Here is an 18,382-nt window from a genome sequence, read left to right as displayed (position 1 = left end):
GAGCTTTGTTAAGTGTCCAGTGTTGGTCCCCCAGTGCCAGGGGGAGTCACAGAAGCTGTTCTGGCCTGACCCCACAGCAGCAGGCTTTGAGAACAGGCTTTGAGTGCTGGATTTGCTTCCTCCTTAAAAATGGGGGAAAAGGCACCTGCACTAGGTCAGGGCTGCTGTGCAGGAGCTGGTTCAGGCAGTGCTGCCACTCACATAGAGCCAAGGCAGGAGCAGAAAGAAGCTGTTTCAAAAGACAAATAGTGGAAGATTGCAACACCAACCCCCATTTCCTAGGTCTGCTGCAGGCAGTGCTTCGGGGCCAGGGCATGGGGGGAGGGATTCCCAGCTCTCCCAGGGAAGCACTGAGCACCCTGGGGCCGGCTAAGGCAGGCTGTAGGAAAAGGCTCTGTTTCTGGGAGCACAGCTCCCACAGCCTGCCCAGGTCCCAGGAGGGTGTATGCCCTTGGTCACCTGGAGCTCGGAAATGGGACTGGCTCCACCCCACCTTTTTTGCAGGAGGACAAGAATTTGACTGTTAATCTGAATTAGCCACCCAGTAAACTTCTCTGGACTCAGGAATGCTTGAAGGCAATGGAGCTGCTCCACATCCACGTGGGAACGGGAGCTGCCCGAGCCACAGAGAGACCTGTGTACGCTGTACTCACACCTGTGAAACAGGAACTTTAATGCAGTACAAAGGAGGATTAATTCTCATTGTCTTGCGAGTAAATGATGGAAGTAGAAATTTCATAAAAAGCAGGTTTAGAATAGCAGAGCACGGAGGGTGGGGCTTTGCCGTTTCACGAAGAGCTCTCACTTCCAGGTATCTAAAGATTTTATTATGGTACAGAGCAGGAATGGCTGGGCAGGGGCACTCTGGGACACATCCCAAACCCGAGGCTAGCAGCGTATTCCCATGCCAATGGCCATGAATGTCCCAAACGTCCCACCGCTCTGCATCATCGTTTTGCCAACTCCACCCATCAGCTCTCGTCCTCTCATGCCAATCCTGGGATAAAGAAAACCAGGGAATTATACAGAAGCTTGAAACCTGGCAGGTCACAGACAAGCAGCAGAAAACACGGGAGACACCCAGCTCGTGGTGTCAAATGTACCAGTCCTTCAGCCCAAATCTGTGCCGTGGCACCTCTGCTGCCCCCCAGTTTGTGGTGCCCGTGCTGGAGCTACTGCAGGGGCTCCTGAGTGTCCCTCACCAATGCCCCCCCTGTATTTTCTCCTGCAGTGGAACCCTCCTGCCACACCACAGCAGGAACAGCTTTGCATCTTAGTGCCCCAAATACCCTTAATATGGGAGAAGAAAAAAAATCTTGCTGTCCAAGTTTTTGACTTCCAAGAGAACAAAGAGAGTTGTCCAAACTATTGTATTGCCATCCTGTCTGGATGCAATGGCAGTGTTTTTAATGCCACCAACTTAAAATTAAATTCCTATTTACTCCTGGAATATGAGAGACACCTGAAAGGCCGAAAAGTGTCCAGAGGTGTTTCTGTTCTCCAGTTCTCACCTACCTGAGGGCCGACTGAAATAAAAATAATTGTGTCTCAAGAAGCTCTAGTGATATGTGGCTTTGAAGCACTGCAGTGACTTAAGAGTCTAAGGAATTGCATGCACTTGATTCTTAAAACATGAGATTTTCCCTCAGAAAGGGTACAGCTGAACCACTGTAACTGCTTCTTCTAAATCCCCTAAATCTGTATTTTCTGCCAACAGCGTGACACTTAGAAATTACCCTCTGGGAACTCAGAAAACTTCAAACTCCCACTGGATTAGACTTTGTGCCTTTTCCTCCTGTGTTTAATCACAGGTGAAACCCCTGGAGCAGCAGGAGTTGTGCAAAGTATGAAAGAGCTGACTGTGGTGGTTCCTTGTCACAGGTGATGTGCAAAGCCAGTCAGCGGTGCCAGAGGGAGCCCGAGCAGTGAGTGTGGGGTTTCCATGCTGGTAAGAACCAGGGAAGGTGGAATGTTGTCCCTCTCTGATGCACAGTGGGGCTGTACCCACACTCCGAGTTCACACCGGGGCCAGTTCAGTAAGTGCCCCTTTGCAGAGTGACACTGGGAGCCTGCAGAGCACCCCGGGAACCGGCAGGGCCAGGAGAGGGCTGCACACATATCTGCACACACCATTCATCCAGCTCCTCCTGAGCTGATCCTCCACAGCCTCAGCTTCCCAACAGGTGTCAGGAAAAGGTCTGTGGAACTGCGACCTCCTGGCACAGGGGTGACCCAGAAGTGACGCCCTGTCAAGGCTGATCGGTGTGGCCAGTCTGGAGTCCCTGACAAACTTCCACCCCCAGACAGCACAGGCCGAGCCCCGCTCCCCTCCCAGCGCCCCAGCAGCGCCATTTCCCCCTGGCTGTCGCCTGTCACCACCTGTGGTGGCATTTCCTCGGCGTACCTGAGGCAGGAGAAGGTGCCGAACAGCGCTCCTGCGGCCATGCCCACGGCAAAGCCCATCATGAAACCCATCTTTATTCTGTCGAAGCAGCTGGGCTGCGACTGCCCGTACGGGCCCACGGTCACAGGCATCTGGAAAAGAAAGGACAAAAACCACAGGCTTTAGGGCTTTGTGGGACAGGCCTGCACACCCACGGCGGGCCGGCCCGGGCTCGGAGCCCCTGCACACCCTGCGCGGGCACGAAGGACGGGCAGGGAGTGACGGCCCCGCTTCGCCCCCGGGCAGCTCCTGCGAGCGCCGCGGGGCCGTCCCGGGGCCTCCCCTGTGCCCTCCCGCGAGCAGCGCCCGCGGCCCGGCCCCGGGGGCACAGCGAGCCCGCCCTGGCGGAGCCCGAGGCCGCAGCGGGGGCTGGGGGCGGCCGGTCCCGGAGCGCGGGGGGTGCGGGGGGTGCCGGCGGGGCCGCCCTCAGCTCCCCGTACCTCGCTGGCCGCTCCGCGCTCCGCCCGCCCCGCCGGCCCCGCTTCCGGCGCGCTCCTGACGGGCCGGAACGGGCGGGGCGGCCCCGTGCGCGGCCCCGCCCGAGCGCGCGCCCGCCCGCCATGCTGCTGTGGCGGCGTCTGGCGGGGCTGGGGACCGGCCGCGCCCCGCGGCGGCTCCGGACGGCACCGGGACAGGCTAAGGGACAGGCACAGGGACAGGCACCGGCACCGGCACCCGGTAAGGCCGCGGCCGGGCAGGGCCGCTGTCGGCGCGGGGGCGGCCCCGCCGCTCCTGCCGGCCCCTGACAGCAGCTCCCCCCGCTCTTCTCCCCTCAGGGCGAACCGGCGATGGCGACGGCGCCCCGCGGCCGCTCTACATGGACGTGCAGGCCACCACCCCGCTGGTACGGGCCGCGCCGAGCTCGGGCAGCCCGCGGGGCCGCGCTCACGGCTCTGTCCGGAGCGCTCGCTGTGCCCTGGGCGGCGGGGGACAGGACACGGGGCAGTGCGGGGACAGGACACGGGGACACGGGGCAGTGCGGGCACAGGACACGGGGACACGGGGCAGTGCGGGGACAGGACACGGGGCAGGCCGGGCACAGGGACACGGGGCAGTGCGGGCAGCCCCGGGCAGGGCGGGAGGGCGGCGGGGCTCACACCGACCCCGCGGGAGTGGCGGCGGCTGCGAGGGGCAGCAGGAGATCAATTCGACCAAAATACCGGCCTGTCATTTCTCCTGACGCTTCAAGACCTTGTATTTCTTGTGCTCAGAAGAAAGACCAGGTTGGCCGGGGCTCGGAACGCCCTGGCCTGGGGGAAGGTGCCCCTGCCCGCGGCAGGAGGGTGGAACAAGATGAGCTCTAACATGCCTTCCCGCCGGGCTGTGCTTCTGTTTGCTCGGATGGTGCCGTCCTGTGATCACCTCAGTGCAGATCAGGGTTAATGCAAGGGCACAGAACACAATTGTCAGACGTTGGTGTTGTCCGTAACGTGTAATAAATAACCTCATGTTTTCGAGATCTGGCCTGAGCTAAAGCAAGACACTGCAACAGCCGTGCTGCTGATCCTGCAGTAGGGGTGCATGTCTAGAGGGGACAGAGACACTTTTCCTGCTCTGTTTCTGAGGCTGGGTGCTTTGTGTCCTGCAGGATCCCAGAGTCCTGGACAGCATGCTCCCATACCTGACAGCCTACTATGGCAACCCCCACTCCAGGACCCACGCCTATGGCTGGGAGAGCGAGGCTGCCATGGAGAAGGCGAGGAAGGTGAGTCTTCATCTTCACAGTCGTGGTTTTCCTGCTGGCAAGGAAATTCAGTGTCAAAAGAACATCAAAAACAACGAAGGAAAAAAACCTGTTCTCTTTGGGCTGGATTTATCAGCTTCCTCTTTGCTTCGCTTTAGTAGATTTATTGCAAGAAGAAATAGAATCACAGATTATCTGGAGTTGGAAGGGACCCACAAGGATCATTAAGTCCTGACCCTTCACAGGCCCATTCCCAAGGGTCACACCCTGTGCCCCAGAGATCATCCAAACCCTCCTGGAGCTCTGGCAGCCTTGGGGCCGTGCCCACTGCCCTGGGGAGCCTGTTCAGTGCCAACCACCCTCTGGGGAAGAACCTTTCACTGAGATCCACCCTGACCTTGCCCTGACACAGCTCCAGCCGTTCCCTCAGGCCCTCCCAGTGGTCACACGGAGCAGAGATCGGAGCTGCCCCTCCTGGGGAAGCTGCAGAGCCCCAGGGAGGTCTGGCCTCAGTCTCCTGCAGCTGAACAAGCCAAGTGCCCTCTGCTGCTCCTCACATGGCCCCTCAAGGCCCTGCACTGTCTTTGTAGCCTCCTCTGCATGTGCTCTTTAATGGCTTTATATCCACATGTAGGGGCTCCTCAACCTGCCCCAGGATTGGGGTGAGGCTGCCCCAGAGCAGGACAGACCCCCCTCACCCTGCTGGGCCTGAGGCCCCCAGGACAGGGCTGGGCTTTGGGGCTACCAGGGCACTGCTGGCTCCTGTTCCAGCTGCCTCAGCCCAAACCCCCTGACCCCTTTCCCCAGAGCTCTCCAGCACCTCCTTCCCACTCTGTCTGTACATCCAGGGTTGTCCTGGACTTGCCCTAATAGTGAGATTAGAGCAGCTGAAGTGGCAGAAACCAATACTCTATGGACAAAGATGCCTCAGGAATTTTGGTTGTGATGCTGCAGTAGTTGTGCTACTCCATATTTTAGCATTCTCCTAATCTTAGGTTTTGGGTCTTTGTAAGTTTTTTTTAAAGTAATATGTAATGGGGTTTTGCCTACTTAAAATTTTTATCTCTTTTATGACAGGCTACTCCTTAATGCCACTCCTGCAATGACCAGAGATTCCTTGTGTATTTTATATTAATGCAGATATGTAGACTATTGTACCTGTAGTATAACGTTGTTAGGTAACAGCTTTGAGGCTCAAGGGGGTATTCTTGAAAACACTTTGCTTGTATTTTGCTGTGGTGAATTCACTGTATGTTTTCTTAACGAATCAACATTGTATTTCTCTTTAAACAGCAAGTTGCAGATTTAATAGGAGCTGATTCACGGGAAATTATATTTACCAGTGGTGCAACAGAATCTAATAATATGGCAATTAAGGTAAATTTATACTGATAGTTATTTATGATGCTAAAATCATGCTTTAAAGAACTGTGTGCATCTTTGAACAGTTTAAATGGAGTAGGTAGCAAATATTTGCATTCCTGGATCTGCTCCTTGTGATCCTCTGTTACACCCGTGGAGGAAACACATGGAGGGATGTTTTAGTGCACAGGACGTGTTTTTGAGGACAGTGTAAAATATTCAGTGTTATCTTATGTGCACCAAATACAACATTTATGCTTATGTAATTAAAATCTTCATCATGAAATACAGTGGACATGCTGATTAGGAACTTTTTTCTGACAAGGACTGAGTTGTGTTTTAACCTTTACTGTGTGGTTGCTCAGACTTGTCAGTGTATGTGACTCCACGTAAAATGAATTATAACAAAGTAATGATTTCTCGCTTCCAATCATGGCTTTCTTCAGTGGTCTGATGGCCAATTTCTTGTTCCTGGATTGTGCCTGACAGGGTGTTGCAAGGTTCTATAAGTCCAGGAAGAAGCACATAATTACCACCCAGACGGAGCACAAGTGCGTGTTGGATTCTTGCCGCTCCTTGGAAACAGAAGGGTTCCGGATCACCTACCTGCCTGTTCAGAAAAATGGGCTCATAGATCTGAAGGTGAGTTGTTACTGACAGACGGAAACTGAAAACAGAAGAGGTTTTTGCTTCAAATTAATGCTCAAGAGGACCTTGAGTCCCTTGTGACACAACTTCTGTCCCTCTGCATCTTTCACCAGGAGCTGGAGGCTGCATTCCAGCCGGACACAAGTTTGGTTTCCGTGATGACTGTGAATAATGAAATAGGAGTGAAGCAGCCAATTCATGACATTGGTAAGTACTGTGTGGCTTCCAGATGCCAGTGAAATTGCTTCTGCTTCATTGCAGTGGATAATTTCATCCCCAGGTGGTACTGATGCAAAAGATTAGGTGTAATATAGTTAAGGAATAAAAAACAATTTAAGTATTTAAAAATAAAAACATAATGTAAATAAATAATACTGCTGTCCCAAATAAAAACTGATTTTAAAAGGGAAATGAGAATAAAATTCACTGCTTTTACAGTGAGCACTACAGCAATTATAGCCTTGTATAGACCAGCTGCAGTGTTTCCAGTTTCATTCTGAAATGGATGATGGATGAAAAAATTGCACAGAATAACTGGCCAGATTAAGATTATATAATATGACAGTTTATTGAGCACTTGTAGGGTTTAAGAGGAGAAATGTGCAGGATTTGGGGAGGGAGGGGCACCCTTCCCCCCTGTATTGCCATACACAGTCGTGAACCGTTGGTTTGGAGGCCAAGAGGCTGCTGAAGAGCCAGATTTCTGGAACAGGAGGCAGGGAGGGGGTGAACCAGGCTCTGAGCAGGCAGCTGGAGTGACAGGGAGCTCAGAGCAGTTGAAGGCAGAGCCTGGAGAAGCAGGGGCGTTGGAGCAGGGAGGCTGAAGGGGTGCCTGCACACCCTGGATCCCTCGGGGAGTTGCTGATGGGGTTTCCCATGACAGTAACAAAACATACACACCCCCCTTCTGTCCTCCTTTAACCCCAGGCATCCCCCAAGCCCCAGCAGCTGCTCACTCACTCCAGATAGGATTAGAAGGGTAAAAGCCAGAGAACTCATGGCTTGAGATGAGGACAGTGTAATGGGGAAAGCAAAAGCCACCACACAAGCAAAGCAAGACAAGGAATTGATTCCCTGCTTCCCACAGGTGGGCAGGTGTTCAGCACCTCCAGGAGAGCAGGGCCTCATCCCATGGAACAGTGACTTGGGAAGAGAAACACCTTCACTGTAAACATCCCCCCTTCCCCCCAGCTTTATATACTGATGTCATGTGGTCTGGAATATCCCTTGGGTCACTCTGGGCCCTTGGCTGTACGTGGGGCAGTACGAGAAGCAGAAAAGACCTTGGCTCTGTGTAAGCCCTGCTCAGCAATAACAACAACAACACTGTATTATCAACCCTGTGTTCAGCACAAATCCAAAACACAGCCCCATCCCAGCCACTGGGAAGAAAGTTAACTCTACCAAAAGCAGCACGTGTGAAAACATTGGTGACAGGCTCAGGTGGTAACAATGAGCATGTGTGAGGACTAGTGACAATTCTGAGAACGTTTTCAAGGCTGAGCATTGCAAAACTTTGAGAGTAGGGGAAATGACATAAAAATACTTGGCAAATAAAAATGTGAAAGTAAGGCTAGCTTATAGTGGAGTGGTGTTGGGAAGAAAAAGAATCAAAAAACCAGTTTTGTCCAGCTGTGGAGTCATCTCTGTGTGCAAACTTAGATGTCTCCTGCAACCATTTGTTCTTAAACTTGGTAGGTGTGAGTTTGGAAACAATCTCCCTTCTTAAGAGCAGTAGACTTTTTAACTTCTCAGCTGAAGGAATTCACCACAGTCTTGCCTGCCTAAACCTGTGCCAAGGCATCAGCTGCAGCAGTCCCTGCACAGCTTTAGCCACTTCCCTGTAAAGGAAACATCACAGTCCTTTGTCACCTCAGAACTGGTCCCTCACTGATGCTTTAGGTGCATTGTTGGAATCCTTGGGATCGTGGCAGTTGGATAACGCGGGTTTGCCTCGGTGTCTTTGCTGCAGGTGAGATGTGCCGGGAGCGGAAGGTTTTCTTCCACACGGATGCTGCACAGGCAATCGGTAAAATTCCTATGGATGTCAACGACATGAAAATTGATCTGATGAGCATCAGTGGCCATAAAATTTATGGGCCAAAAGGTACTCACTGAAGGGCTTTCTGGGGGATTGTTTCCATGCCTAACCTAAGCTAACTGCACAAGGTGTGAAGGCAGAGCTGTTTGACATGGTCATAGTTACTGAACCTGGAGAAAACCATTCTCAGACCAGTGTCGGGTAGGCTTTGGAGCAGCTCAGGCACTGCTGCAGCAAGTGGATCTTCAGGGCTGGTGGGTTGAGGTGGCTTCACTGAAGGAAGAAACTGTGGTGTCTAATGCAGCTTTGCAGCAGTGCCTTCTCAGGAGCTTGGTGTGAGGCAGAACTGGTGCTGAAATGGTTGAACTGCAATCTTTGGGTTATAGGGCAAAGTTTAGACACAAATGTGTCCTCCTTGCAATGAGGAGACCAAAAGATAACTGGAAAGTTTAAATTCTTAGGGATTTTGATTGTTTTCTACTTCCAATGGCTTCTTTCCCACAACTTCATTTGTGTGTTCTTCTTTGGAGAATGGGGTTTAAAATCCAGCTATGGATTTTCTGGTTGGCTCCCAAATACTAAAAGTCCAGGTGTTATTGCTGTCACGGTCCATTTAGTTTGTGACAGTGGGTGTAGAAAGCCAGAAATCAGGTTTGCTGTATTCTGAGAAAAGGCAAAGTTGTTGTTTTGCAGAATGTCTTTTTTTCTGTGCAAGCTCTCCTGAGAGCTGAAGATGTTATCTCTAGACAAGGACTAAGTTCTCAGCCAGTAGCTTTGGACAAATGACAGACATAAATTTTCACAATTTATTGTGGCTGGAATTTGCAGCTGTTCTTTCCGTGTGACAGTCACTCAGTAGGAGCACCAGGGCATATGACAATTGGGTTTCTAGCCAAGGAGAGGGTGAGATTGACTGGCTGTCAAAACTGGCTCATCTAATCTGCCCACTGCAAATTGCTACCACTGCTGAGTCTTCCTAATGAGAAGAAAGGGAGAGAACTCCTGGGACTGGTGTGGGCCTGGTAATCCAGGGAAAGGAGTTGGAAGTCAGTAAGGGAACTTTATCAGTGAATGAGATACCTGCACTTAAAAACTTGATTGCAAGGGGATGAACTTCAGCTGTGCATGGGAACTGTGGGAAGGAAGGGAAGTGAAGAGTCCATGGGTAGCTGAAGCACAGTGCAAAACCTGAGCTCCCATGGCTGAAGCTCTGGCAGCCTGAACGAGAGCAGTGGGAACAGACACCATTTCATAGAAAGTAATACTACTCTGTACTTGTTTACTACATTTTTCTCCAGTTAAGTGTCCAGATGTGTGTTTGCTGGGGAAATAAGGACTGTGAGCAAGCCTTGGAGTCCCTGTGTATGATTTCAGAGCTGTGGGCACGTGGTAAAACAGCTCTCCTTGTTCCCAAGGGGTCGGTGCTCTGTACGTTCGCCGCCGCCCGCGCGTCCGGCTGGAGCCCCTGCAGAGTGGGGGAGGCCAGGAGAGGGGGCTGCGCTCTGGGACCGTGCCCACCCCTCTGGCAGTGGGCCTGGGGGCAGCCTGTGAGGTGGCACAGCAGGAGATGGAGGTATGTGCAAGAAGGTACTTGTCCTGGGTTCCAGAAAATGATACAACAGCAGTGCTTAGGGCTTGGATTCCTTAGGTCTTCTCGTGTCCATGTGCCTCAATTAAATTTGCTTCTCATGCTTTAGCATTAAGTGAACTTAATGTTTTGACAGCTTCAAGGGTGTTTTTGGGTAATTGGAAGTTCTTTCTAAAGTTTCTTTCTTCTTGAAAAAGGAAAAAGGTGATAGTTCTAGTGAAATACAGCTTTATGTGCTTTTACTCACTTCACACAGGCATTAGCAGCATCTCTGAAATGATAAGTCATGTTTATATAATGTGTATTGAAAAGATAAACCTTCCTAGTCCATTATTGTACCTATAATAGGTAAGTTCAAGTTCTCTGCAGCTTTGCAACGAAGAATTGATTTTCTTTTTTCCTGGCTTGGGCAGTAAAGTTTATTTGCTAGGTCTGGTGTCTGAGCCTCTGTGGGCTGCTACGTTGGTTTGTGGGCACCAATGTAATGTAAAAATCCTTCAGGACAGTGCCAGTGGGATGCACGGGCCAGATATCTGCACACATAGGATCAAGCTTCCTCCCAGGACACAGGCAGAATTCACAATCTGAGCTGGGCGGTTGTGGAAGCTGAGGCCAAGAGCCTACAGAGTCCAAATTCTGCACAAGCCTCAGCTCTGGATTCTCTTCCTTGCCAGGCAGAGTCCTGGCATTTCTAAATCAACTGATAGCCTGGTTTTCCTCTAAAGCTTTGTGAAGTGTGCCAACAAGCATGAATTGTGCTGTGCTCCTGTGGCTGGTTCTGTGTACTAGGGCTGATCCCAAACCTTGCTGCGCTCTCAGTGCTGGTGACCTCACTCTTCAGTGCAGAACAAGACGCTGCACGAGGGCAGTTCTCACTGGGCAGGTTACTGCTGGAAAGAGCTGAGCTCACACTGCTGTGTGAGTCCATCTCTCTGGTACAGTTGGAGAGCTGGGGAATAAGGAGCAACTTGCAATAATAGGTGCCCTTTCTTGTGGTGCAAAATGCATTGTGTTGTGCATTGCCTAACTTGGCTTTAAACACAGCTCTCTGCTTTTGTGAAAGGCAGTTTGGCAGCTTGTATGTGTAGATCTTTCTGCGTGGTTTGTGGCACCTTTGAAGACTGAGCTAGCCAGGAGCCAGGTGGTTATTTTCTTTAGGGTAGGCAAAGTTTGCCAGTTTGTTTCAGCTGTGTTTTTTTACCCTGCCTGGCCAACCCCAGTTCCCCAGGGGTGCTCACAGCCGGTGACACGCAGCAGTTTGAGCGGGGTCAGGATGGCCACTTTCTTACGTGGGTCTCCTCTGGTTTCTTTGTTAGTATGACCACAAACGAGTCTCACAACTGGCAGAGCGACTGGTGACGAAAATAATGAGTGAAGTGCCTGACGTGGTGATGAACGGGGACCGGGAGCATCGCTACCCAGGTAACGGAGCCCTCCGAGCTGCCTGGGCCTCGGTGCTCATGGCCAGGGCTGAAAATTCAGGTGATGCAGGGCAGGATTTGCCTGAGGTGTCAGTTGATGGATTTTTTTTTTCTATTTCATTTATTTCTACATAGGATGCATCAATTTATCTTTTGCATATGTAGAGGGAGAGAGTCTTCTGATGGCTCTGAAAGATGTGGCTCTGTCTTCAGGAAGGTAGGTGGATGGTATGGGAAGGGTAGCAGTATGTTTTGGAGAGCAAACAGCATCTGCTAATGGAGGTAAAGGCTAAGGAATGGTCTCTTCTGTGCCCCATATTTGCATATTGGTTAATGAGTCAGCCTGGCATTGATTGCATTCTAAGGTGGTATTTAAGGGGCACATTTCTACTGAAGGTCAAATTTACTCATCCTGAAAGAAAAAACCAAACAAAACCACAAGCAAAACAAACCCACCCCACAAAAACCAACCTACAAATTCCTACCTGCCAGCCCCAGCCTTGCAGACTGATTACCTGTGATCTGAGTAGCCTTGGCTTGTATTGGTGATTCTGTCATTCTAAAGGCCACCAGCATTTGAGCAGCTTCTGTCCTTCAGCAGGATTTAACTGCACTCTCGTGAGGCTGGGCAAGTATCTGAGTTAAATCAGCTCACAGTCCCTGTGTTAAATGCAACAGCACAAAGAAAATGGCATTTGCTTTTATGGAGTTCTGCTGACTACAGGAGTGATGAGTAACCTCTCTGTTATCAAGGCACTCCTGATGTTCATGATGATGGGAGTGGAGTGTGAGGATGCCGCATCCTTCCTTCCCTCACCTTTGAGAACAAAGCAGTCAGCATATCCTAATTAGAAACAGGTTGGCACGAGGAACAGGGAGAACAAGTCTGCACATGCCTGTGTCTGACCTGTGTCATGTGAAGATCTCTTCTGAGTCTCTGCTTTGTGCACCAGGGAGCTGCAAACAGCTCTGATTTGTGCTGCATGTGGCTGCCTGTTAAAACTGAGTCCCAGGACATAACCAGTTTTCCCTACTGCTTCAAGGTGAAAGTTTTCTCTACAGGCAGCTGTAACTGGATCATCTTGCTCTGGATTCCTCTGTGCACTGTTTTTCATTTATTTGTTCTGCTGCCAAACAGCAGCTTGTGAAGTCTTTCTTTTTCCTTATGTGCCTGGTGTGTTACCTTCTCTGGATAGTTCTGTCTTGGCTCCTTTGTCTTTTTTTCACAGCCTTTCAGCTACCTCCTAATCTGCATTCCCCCTGCCTCTGTGTGGCATTGTGTTCATTCTTGCTGCATTATCTGTGTTCTCTCTCCTTACCTTAATGCTCCTAATTTATTACCCCCATTTCCCTTTAATGCCTGCCCCTTCTATTCCTTTTTTCTTCATCAGCAGAAATATCACTTCTCTTGCTTGTATTAGGGTGGTTTCTGAGAGGCCGGGGAAGCTGATACAGGTTGTTGTAAAGAGTCACAGTGATAAGAAACATCTGTAAGTGAGGTGTTCTTTGTTGGAGGAGGTTAGTGCAGTGTTACTTCAGTGTAGGATGTGCCTGAGAACAGCAGTGTGATGTTTCCCTGCCTTCCCTTTCCCAGTGCTTGCACCTCAGCCTCTCTGGAGCCTTCGTACGTTCTGCGGGCGATCGGAACGGACGAGGACTTGGCTCACTCGTCCATAAGGTGTGTGGATTGGGCTGCCCCGCTGTTTCCTCGTGTTCTTCTGTTCTGATTGAAGCAGGTGGTGGATTTGTTCCACCCCTCCACGTGCACATTATTGTGGTCCTAACTGGTTTTGCTTTGGTTTAGGTTTGGCATTGGCCGTTTCACTACAGAAGAAGAAGTGGATTACACAGTGCAGAAGTGCATCCAGCACGTGAAGAGGCTGAGGGAAATGAGGTGAGCCATCCTCTCACTGAACACCAGGACTTCTTAGGGGTCATAATCATGGGGAGAGTTGGATTTAGTTGGAAGTAATGGTTTGCTTCAAAAATCTGGTGGTGTTTCTGTAAATCAGCAAGCGGTGTCCCCAGAGCGGGTGACGGGCCTGATCTTAACAGTAGAGACACACTGGGAAGGAAACAAAGCTGAAATCAAACCTTTTCACAGATCCTGCCCTTGTCAGAGAAAGAATACGAGTAGGGCAGGCACGTAGGGCAGTACCTAGAAGGTTCTAATGCAGAGGTGGCATTACTGAGTTACTGTATCGACAAGTTGGTTTATTCTGAAAGAGTCGTGACTCATCTGGACAGTGAAAATGTGAGGGCTGAGCCTGGGCAGAGATACCTCCTGATTGCTTGTGTAATTGACCAAATTGTCTGGTTATTGTCGTTGATGATGTCGTCTGCATTTTGGGTAGCCCTCATTTTTCTGCTTTCTTCACAGCCCCCTCTGGGAAATGGTGCAGGATGGCATTGACCTCAAAAGCATTAAGTGGACTCAGCACTGAGAAAACGTCACTATCCATGGACTAGATGTGGATTAAAATGTATTTTTCTGTACATTCTTGAGCAAATTATGCAGCACTTCTGTTTTCTGACACTTGCAGTTTGATGGGAGAACTGTGCTTTCTGATCACAAAGTCTTAAGAAGCCAAAAATGAAACTAGTCTTTATCATGGAGAAAGGCAGGCTGATCCAACACCCACTGCGTTTCCACCGACACACAGAAGTTTTTGCGAAAACGTGATTTATTTGGGAGTGTATTTTCTGAGAAGATTCAATCAGCAGGTTCCTCCCAGGCCAGTGTAATCCTGGCAAGGGGTTGTTGCTTCTCAGTGTAACTCATCCCGAGTCGTTGTTGTGTTTGCAGCACAGACCTGGTGCCCGTTTGCTGTGTTTGAGGGGGGTGTCCTGCCCAGCCGTTGGGCTTTGCCTCTTTTGTCCTGTACTGCTGGAAGTTCTAAATAGGAAGATGCTTGGCATCTCTAGAGGAAAGGGATTTCTCAGTGTGGCTATGTGCCTTCACAGATAAGTTGTATGTGCAGTTAAGAACAATTTTCTTCTGAAATTAAGTATTTTGGGCTGTTTTTCCTGGGTTTTATCTTGTGTGTGTGTGTGTGTGTGCATTAATCCCAACGATCCTTCTGTGTTCTGGAGTTTATGATTGATACAATCATGATGCACTTTTGCTGTCCCCTCCAGTGGTTTTTTTCCATGCAATTTTACCTAAGTAAAGAAAGCAAACTGACCTGGCTGGGGGAGGGGATAGGCAGGCCATGTCAGCTTTGGTGGCAGCAGCGGTTTGGTGGGAGCACGAGTGGTGGAGGTGGTGGGGAGAGCAGACACGGTGCAGTGTCTGAAGTTTGTGGGGTTTGTGGGTTTTTTTGTTGTTTTTTTCTCCCCTTGTCGTGAGTCCTTTGGTGTTACTTGGTTTGCCCGTGGGCCCTTGGCCTCTGTCAGTGCAGGGAGCTGTGCCCAGCTGAGCCTGCACATCTTGTCTGGGATAACAGGTGGCTTTGGAGCTTCTCTGTCTCACAGACTGTGCTGTCTGACTGGAGATGGGAATGCATTCCCTGCACGTGCTGGGGAAGTGTCTGTTAAAAAGGGTTTGATGAGATTAATTCATAGCAGTGTTTCTCCTCTCTTACCTTTGGTGATCTTTCCAGTAGAGAACTGAAGCCTGGATGACAAAGTGCCTTTCTTTCAGTGCACAAGCAAGCAGCTCTCAAGTGAGTTGTGTGATTGATGGATGCTGTGTTTGATGCACCCCGTGGACAGTACCTTCTCTTGGGGATGGAATCTACCTCGAGGATCAACTGTGTTGTGTAAAAGCCAAAGCTGAGTCTCACAAGGTGGATTGTGTTACAGAAGCTTGTGCTTTTTTTTTTGTTACTAAGGACAGATTTAGTAGTTTGTAATGGAAAGCTAATCCTCAGTTGTTCTATTTGAAATTATTAGCTTTAGCAGTTTTACTGTTGTAGTGCTGGCACCTTATATTTCATCACATTTTTAAAATATGTGCATAAATAGGTTTTAGCAGTGTTGTATGGACTCTCTTTTATCTTTGGGCCATATATATTTTCTGGATTAAGCATGTGGTAACGCTTTCCCAGCATGTTTTAGAACTGTATGTTGATGAAATTGTTCTTTGTCTTTCAAGAATGATAAAAAAATTATAGGTAAGACTTAAAGTTGGCTACTGTCAGTCTTTTCTGATGCACCTTTCTGGGGGAACCTTGCAGCACCACCAGTAAGTTGCTAAATTGCAGCTTTCATTGGGGAACAGGGAAGGATAAACTGACTTTCTGCAAACTGTCAGCAAGATTACATTTGACTTTTGAAGTGTCATTCTTCTCAAACTCTGTGCGTGATCAGGGCTAATTTTTTTTTTAAAACTCAAATAGCCTAAAATGTGATTATTTTGAGGAAAGGGAGCCCCGAATCTTGCAGATTCTGAGCACTTCTGATGTGCCAAGATCTAAAGTACAAATTCTACATGTAAAGTTTTGGGAAACTCATTCATAGTGGTAACAAATGTTTGTTTGAAGACGTTTATGGGACAAGATGATAAAAATGTATAGTGGAGGTACTTTTCTCCATGACAGGAAGAAGTAACGGCAAGGAGGAACATCCAGTTTACCCCACTGAGTGCACTTAAAGCCTTTGCTGGAGGGGATCCTCCATGCATCCCATTTTGATGCCAGTGGCATCTCCAGAGCCTGGAGAGGGGTCCCAGGTCCCAGAAGAGCAGCTGGAACGGTAGAACATGGGAATTCAGCGGCCTCGTGGGGGTGGGAAGGGGAGGCCACTTAAATGTCTGTGCAGAGGAACATCCCCTGGGGAATGAACAAGAGGAGTGAGAGCCGTGCAGGGCTGTGATCTCATCAGCAACAGGGACAGGTGGTGGGATGGCTCCTGTGGCTGCAGGGCTGGAATGGAACACACAGGCTCTTCAGGAAGGACAGGCAGGAGAGAAGAAGAAGATCCCTTCCCCTGTGTCTGAGCAGCTGGAGTGCCTGGGGCTCCACCTGGGGATGGATGAGGAGCTGACTAAAGAGTTAGGGATTAAAGGGAGGGATAGGTGACATCAGCTATCAGGGAGAGGTGGGAATCTAGTACAGGCCACCTGACCAGGGAGACTGAGCCAACAAGGCCCTCTACAGACAAACAGGAACGTTGTCATGTTCACAAGCCCTGGTCCTTGCAGGGGACTTCAACCACCCTGACACTGGGGGGGCAACCCAGCAGGGCACAGGCAATCCGGGAGATTCCTGGAAGGTGTGGATGCCAACTTGCTTCTCCAAGTGATGGAGGAGCCAAGGAGGATGGGGACTATGCCACCTTATTACCTGTGAGGACAGGCCTGGGCTGCACTGACCATGAAACGGGGCAGTGTGAGATCCTTGGGGCAGTGAGGATGCCCTGGACTCAATGCCCTGGACTTCAGGGGAGCAGACTTTGGACTCCAGGGATCTGCTTGGTAGAGTCTGTAGGATAAAGCCCTGGAGGGAAGAGGAGTCCAGGGAAGCTGGTTGATACTCAAGGATCACCTCTTCCAAGCTCAGAAGTGATGCATCCCAACGAAGCAGAAGTCAGGCAGAAACACCAGGAGGCCTGCACGGATGAACAAGGAGCTCCTGGACCAACTCAAACACAAAAGGGAAGGATGCAGAAGGTGGAAGTGAGGACAATTAGCCCGGGAGGAGTACAGAGAGATAGTTCAACCAACCAGGAATCAGGTTAGGAAAGCTAAAGCCCTGGTGGGATTAAATCAAGGGCAGTAAGACAAGCTTCTATAGACACCTCACTGAGCAAATGAAGAGCAGGGAAACATGGTCCTCTCTGGAACAAACAAGAGGTGTGTTTTACTGGGACGTGGAACAGGCTGAGGTACTCACAGACTTTTGCTTTGGTCTCAACTGGCAAGTTCTCCAGCCACACCCCCCGACTCACAGAGGGCAGAGGCAGGGACTGTGGGAATGAAGAACCTCTCCTGCAGGAGAAAATCGAGACCATTCAAGGAACCTGAAGGTGCACAAGTCCACGAGGAGCTGTGGGTCCTGAAGGAACTGGCTGATCCCTATCCATCAGTTTGAAAGCTGTGGCAGTCCAGTGAAGTTTTCAGTGACTGGAAAATGGAAAACATAGCCCCCATTTTTTAAATGGGAAATAAGACCTGGGGAACTACACCTGCCTGACTGACTGTCTGGCAGTTCTCTGTCTGCTGTGATGTCACTCATGGGCCAACTGTGTCCAGTCCAATTGTTTCTGCTAACATGTGTGCCCTGTGCTTTGAAATGATACAGTTTCCCAAGGCTGAGTCCCAGGAAGCTGCCCTAAGAGATCTCTTCTCTACCATGGACAGCTTTGATGACATTTCAGGCTGCTGAATAAAGTCCTGCACTGCAAGGAAGCAAATGCCAGTTTTTAAAACAGACAAGCTTGAGTGGCTGGGAGGACTGGTCCCTCTGACAGCTGATCTGTCCAAATCAGAGTCACAAAAAAGGCTGGTACAAGATGCTCTTGTAAGAAGCAAAGCTCATACTAATGAGCAATCAGAGGGGTTCTGTGCTGAGTAGGCACAGCAAAACCAACCAGGCATTTGATTCTAAAGAGTAACTGCACAGGATCAATAAGGGACATCATAGCTGGCTGGCAGGTTTTAAGTAGAGGTGGGGATGAGAAATGCAGGGAGTATTTCTGGGAGGCATCAGTGAGCTTTACTTTAAAATGTCCTGTGTAAATTTTCTTGCCCTTCTTCAGCTTTGGTTTAGGTGGAGGAGACAGATAAATTAGTGTGCTCCAAATGGTTTCCTAGTACCTAATAAAGGCAAATCCTATTCTTTTCTAATGCATTTTTTTCTCTGCCTGCCTTCCCCCACATGCAGGTTACAGGCATCACACTGGGCACTGTTACTCATGATCCCTGTCCTTTAATCTTCTGCCTATCAGTGCTTTGCTTTCCACAGACACTTTCCCCCTGCTATTGGTAACTAACTGCATCGTGCTGCTGACTCTTCTTTGGTACTCTAGGCCACCTGGCACGCTCCTAACACTAATACTGGTAGTAATACCAGTACAGGATTTTGTTCCTTCTCATCCATTTTTACAGCAAATCTGCTTCTGTTAACCTTGAGTGAACTGGGCATTCTTTGCCCGTGAAAATTTGGGTATGGCTGAGAAGGCAGTTGGAGACTTGTTGGTATAGTCTGTCAAAGGCATCTGTTCAAGACTTTGCTCCAAGGTGCAGCACGGACCA

At 49.8% G+C, this 18,382-nt stretch overlaps 2 protein-coding genes across 2 annotated transcripts; one reads left to right on the top strand and one right to left on the bottom strand.

The window, feature by feature from the left end:
* Positions 1-805: 805 nt before the first annotated feature.
* Positions 806-2,932, bottom strand: ROMO1 (reactive oxygen species modulator 1). Its single transcript, XM_050313440.1, has 3 exons — positions 2,884-2,932; positions 2,405-2,535; positions 806-997 (listed from the first exon to the last, which is right to left on the bottom strand). The coding sequence occupies exons 2-3, from the start codon at positions 2,533-2,535 to the stop codon at positions 889-891; spliced, it is 240 nt and encodes a 79-aa protein (XP_050169397.1). The 5' UTR covers positions 2,884-2,932; the 3' UTR covers positions 806-888.
* Positions 2,933-2,986: 54 nt separating this feature from the next.
* NFS1 (NFS1 cysteine desulfurase) lies at positions 2,987-15,314 on the top strand. The gene is made up of 13 exons (XM_050313902.1): positions 2,987-3,121; positions 3,220-3,287; positions 4,032-4,148; positions 5,421-5,504; positions 5,979-6,131; positions 6,251-6,344; positions 8,110-8,244; positions 9,594-9,751; positions 11,083-11,188; positions 11,323-11,404; positions 12,782-12,865; positions 12,992-13,081; positions 13,568-15,314. The coding sequence occupies exons 1-13, from the start codon at positions 3,004-3,006 to the stop codon at positions 13,629-13,631; spliced, it is 1,353 nt and encodes a 450-aa protein (XP_050169859.1). The 5' UTR covers positions 2,987-3,003; the 3' UTR covers positions 13,632-15,314.
* The last annotated feature ends 3,068 nt before the right edge of the window (positions 15,315-18,382 follow it).

Source organism: Myiozetetes cayanensis, unplaced genomic scaffold (assembly GCF_022539395.1).
Source record: "Myiozetetes cayanensis isolate MyiCay16 unplaced genomic scaffold, myiCay2020 scf19, whole genome shotgun sequence".
Lineage (NCBI taxonomy): Eukaryota > Metazoa > Chordata > Aves > Passeriformes > Tyrannidae > Myiozetetes > Myiozetetes cayanensis.
The sequence above is the reverse complement of the archived record's forward strand: the minus strand, read 5'-3'. Positions and strand labels throughout refer to the sequence as shown.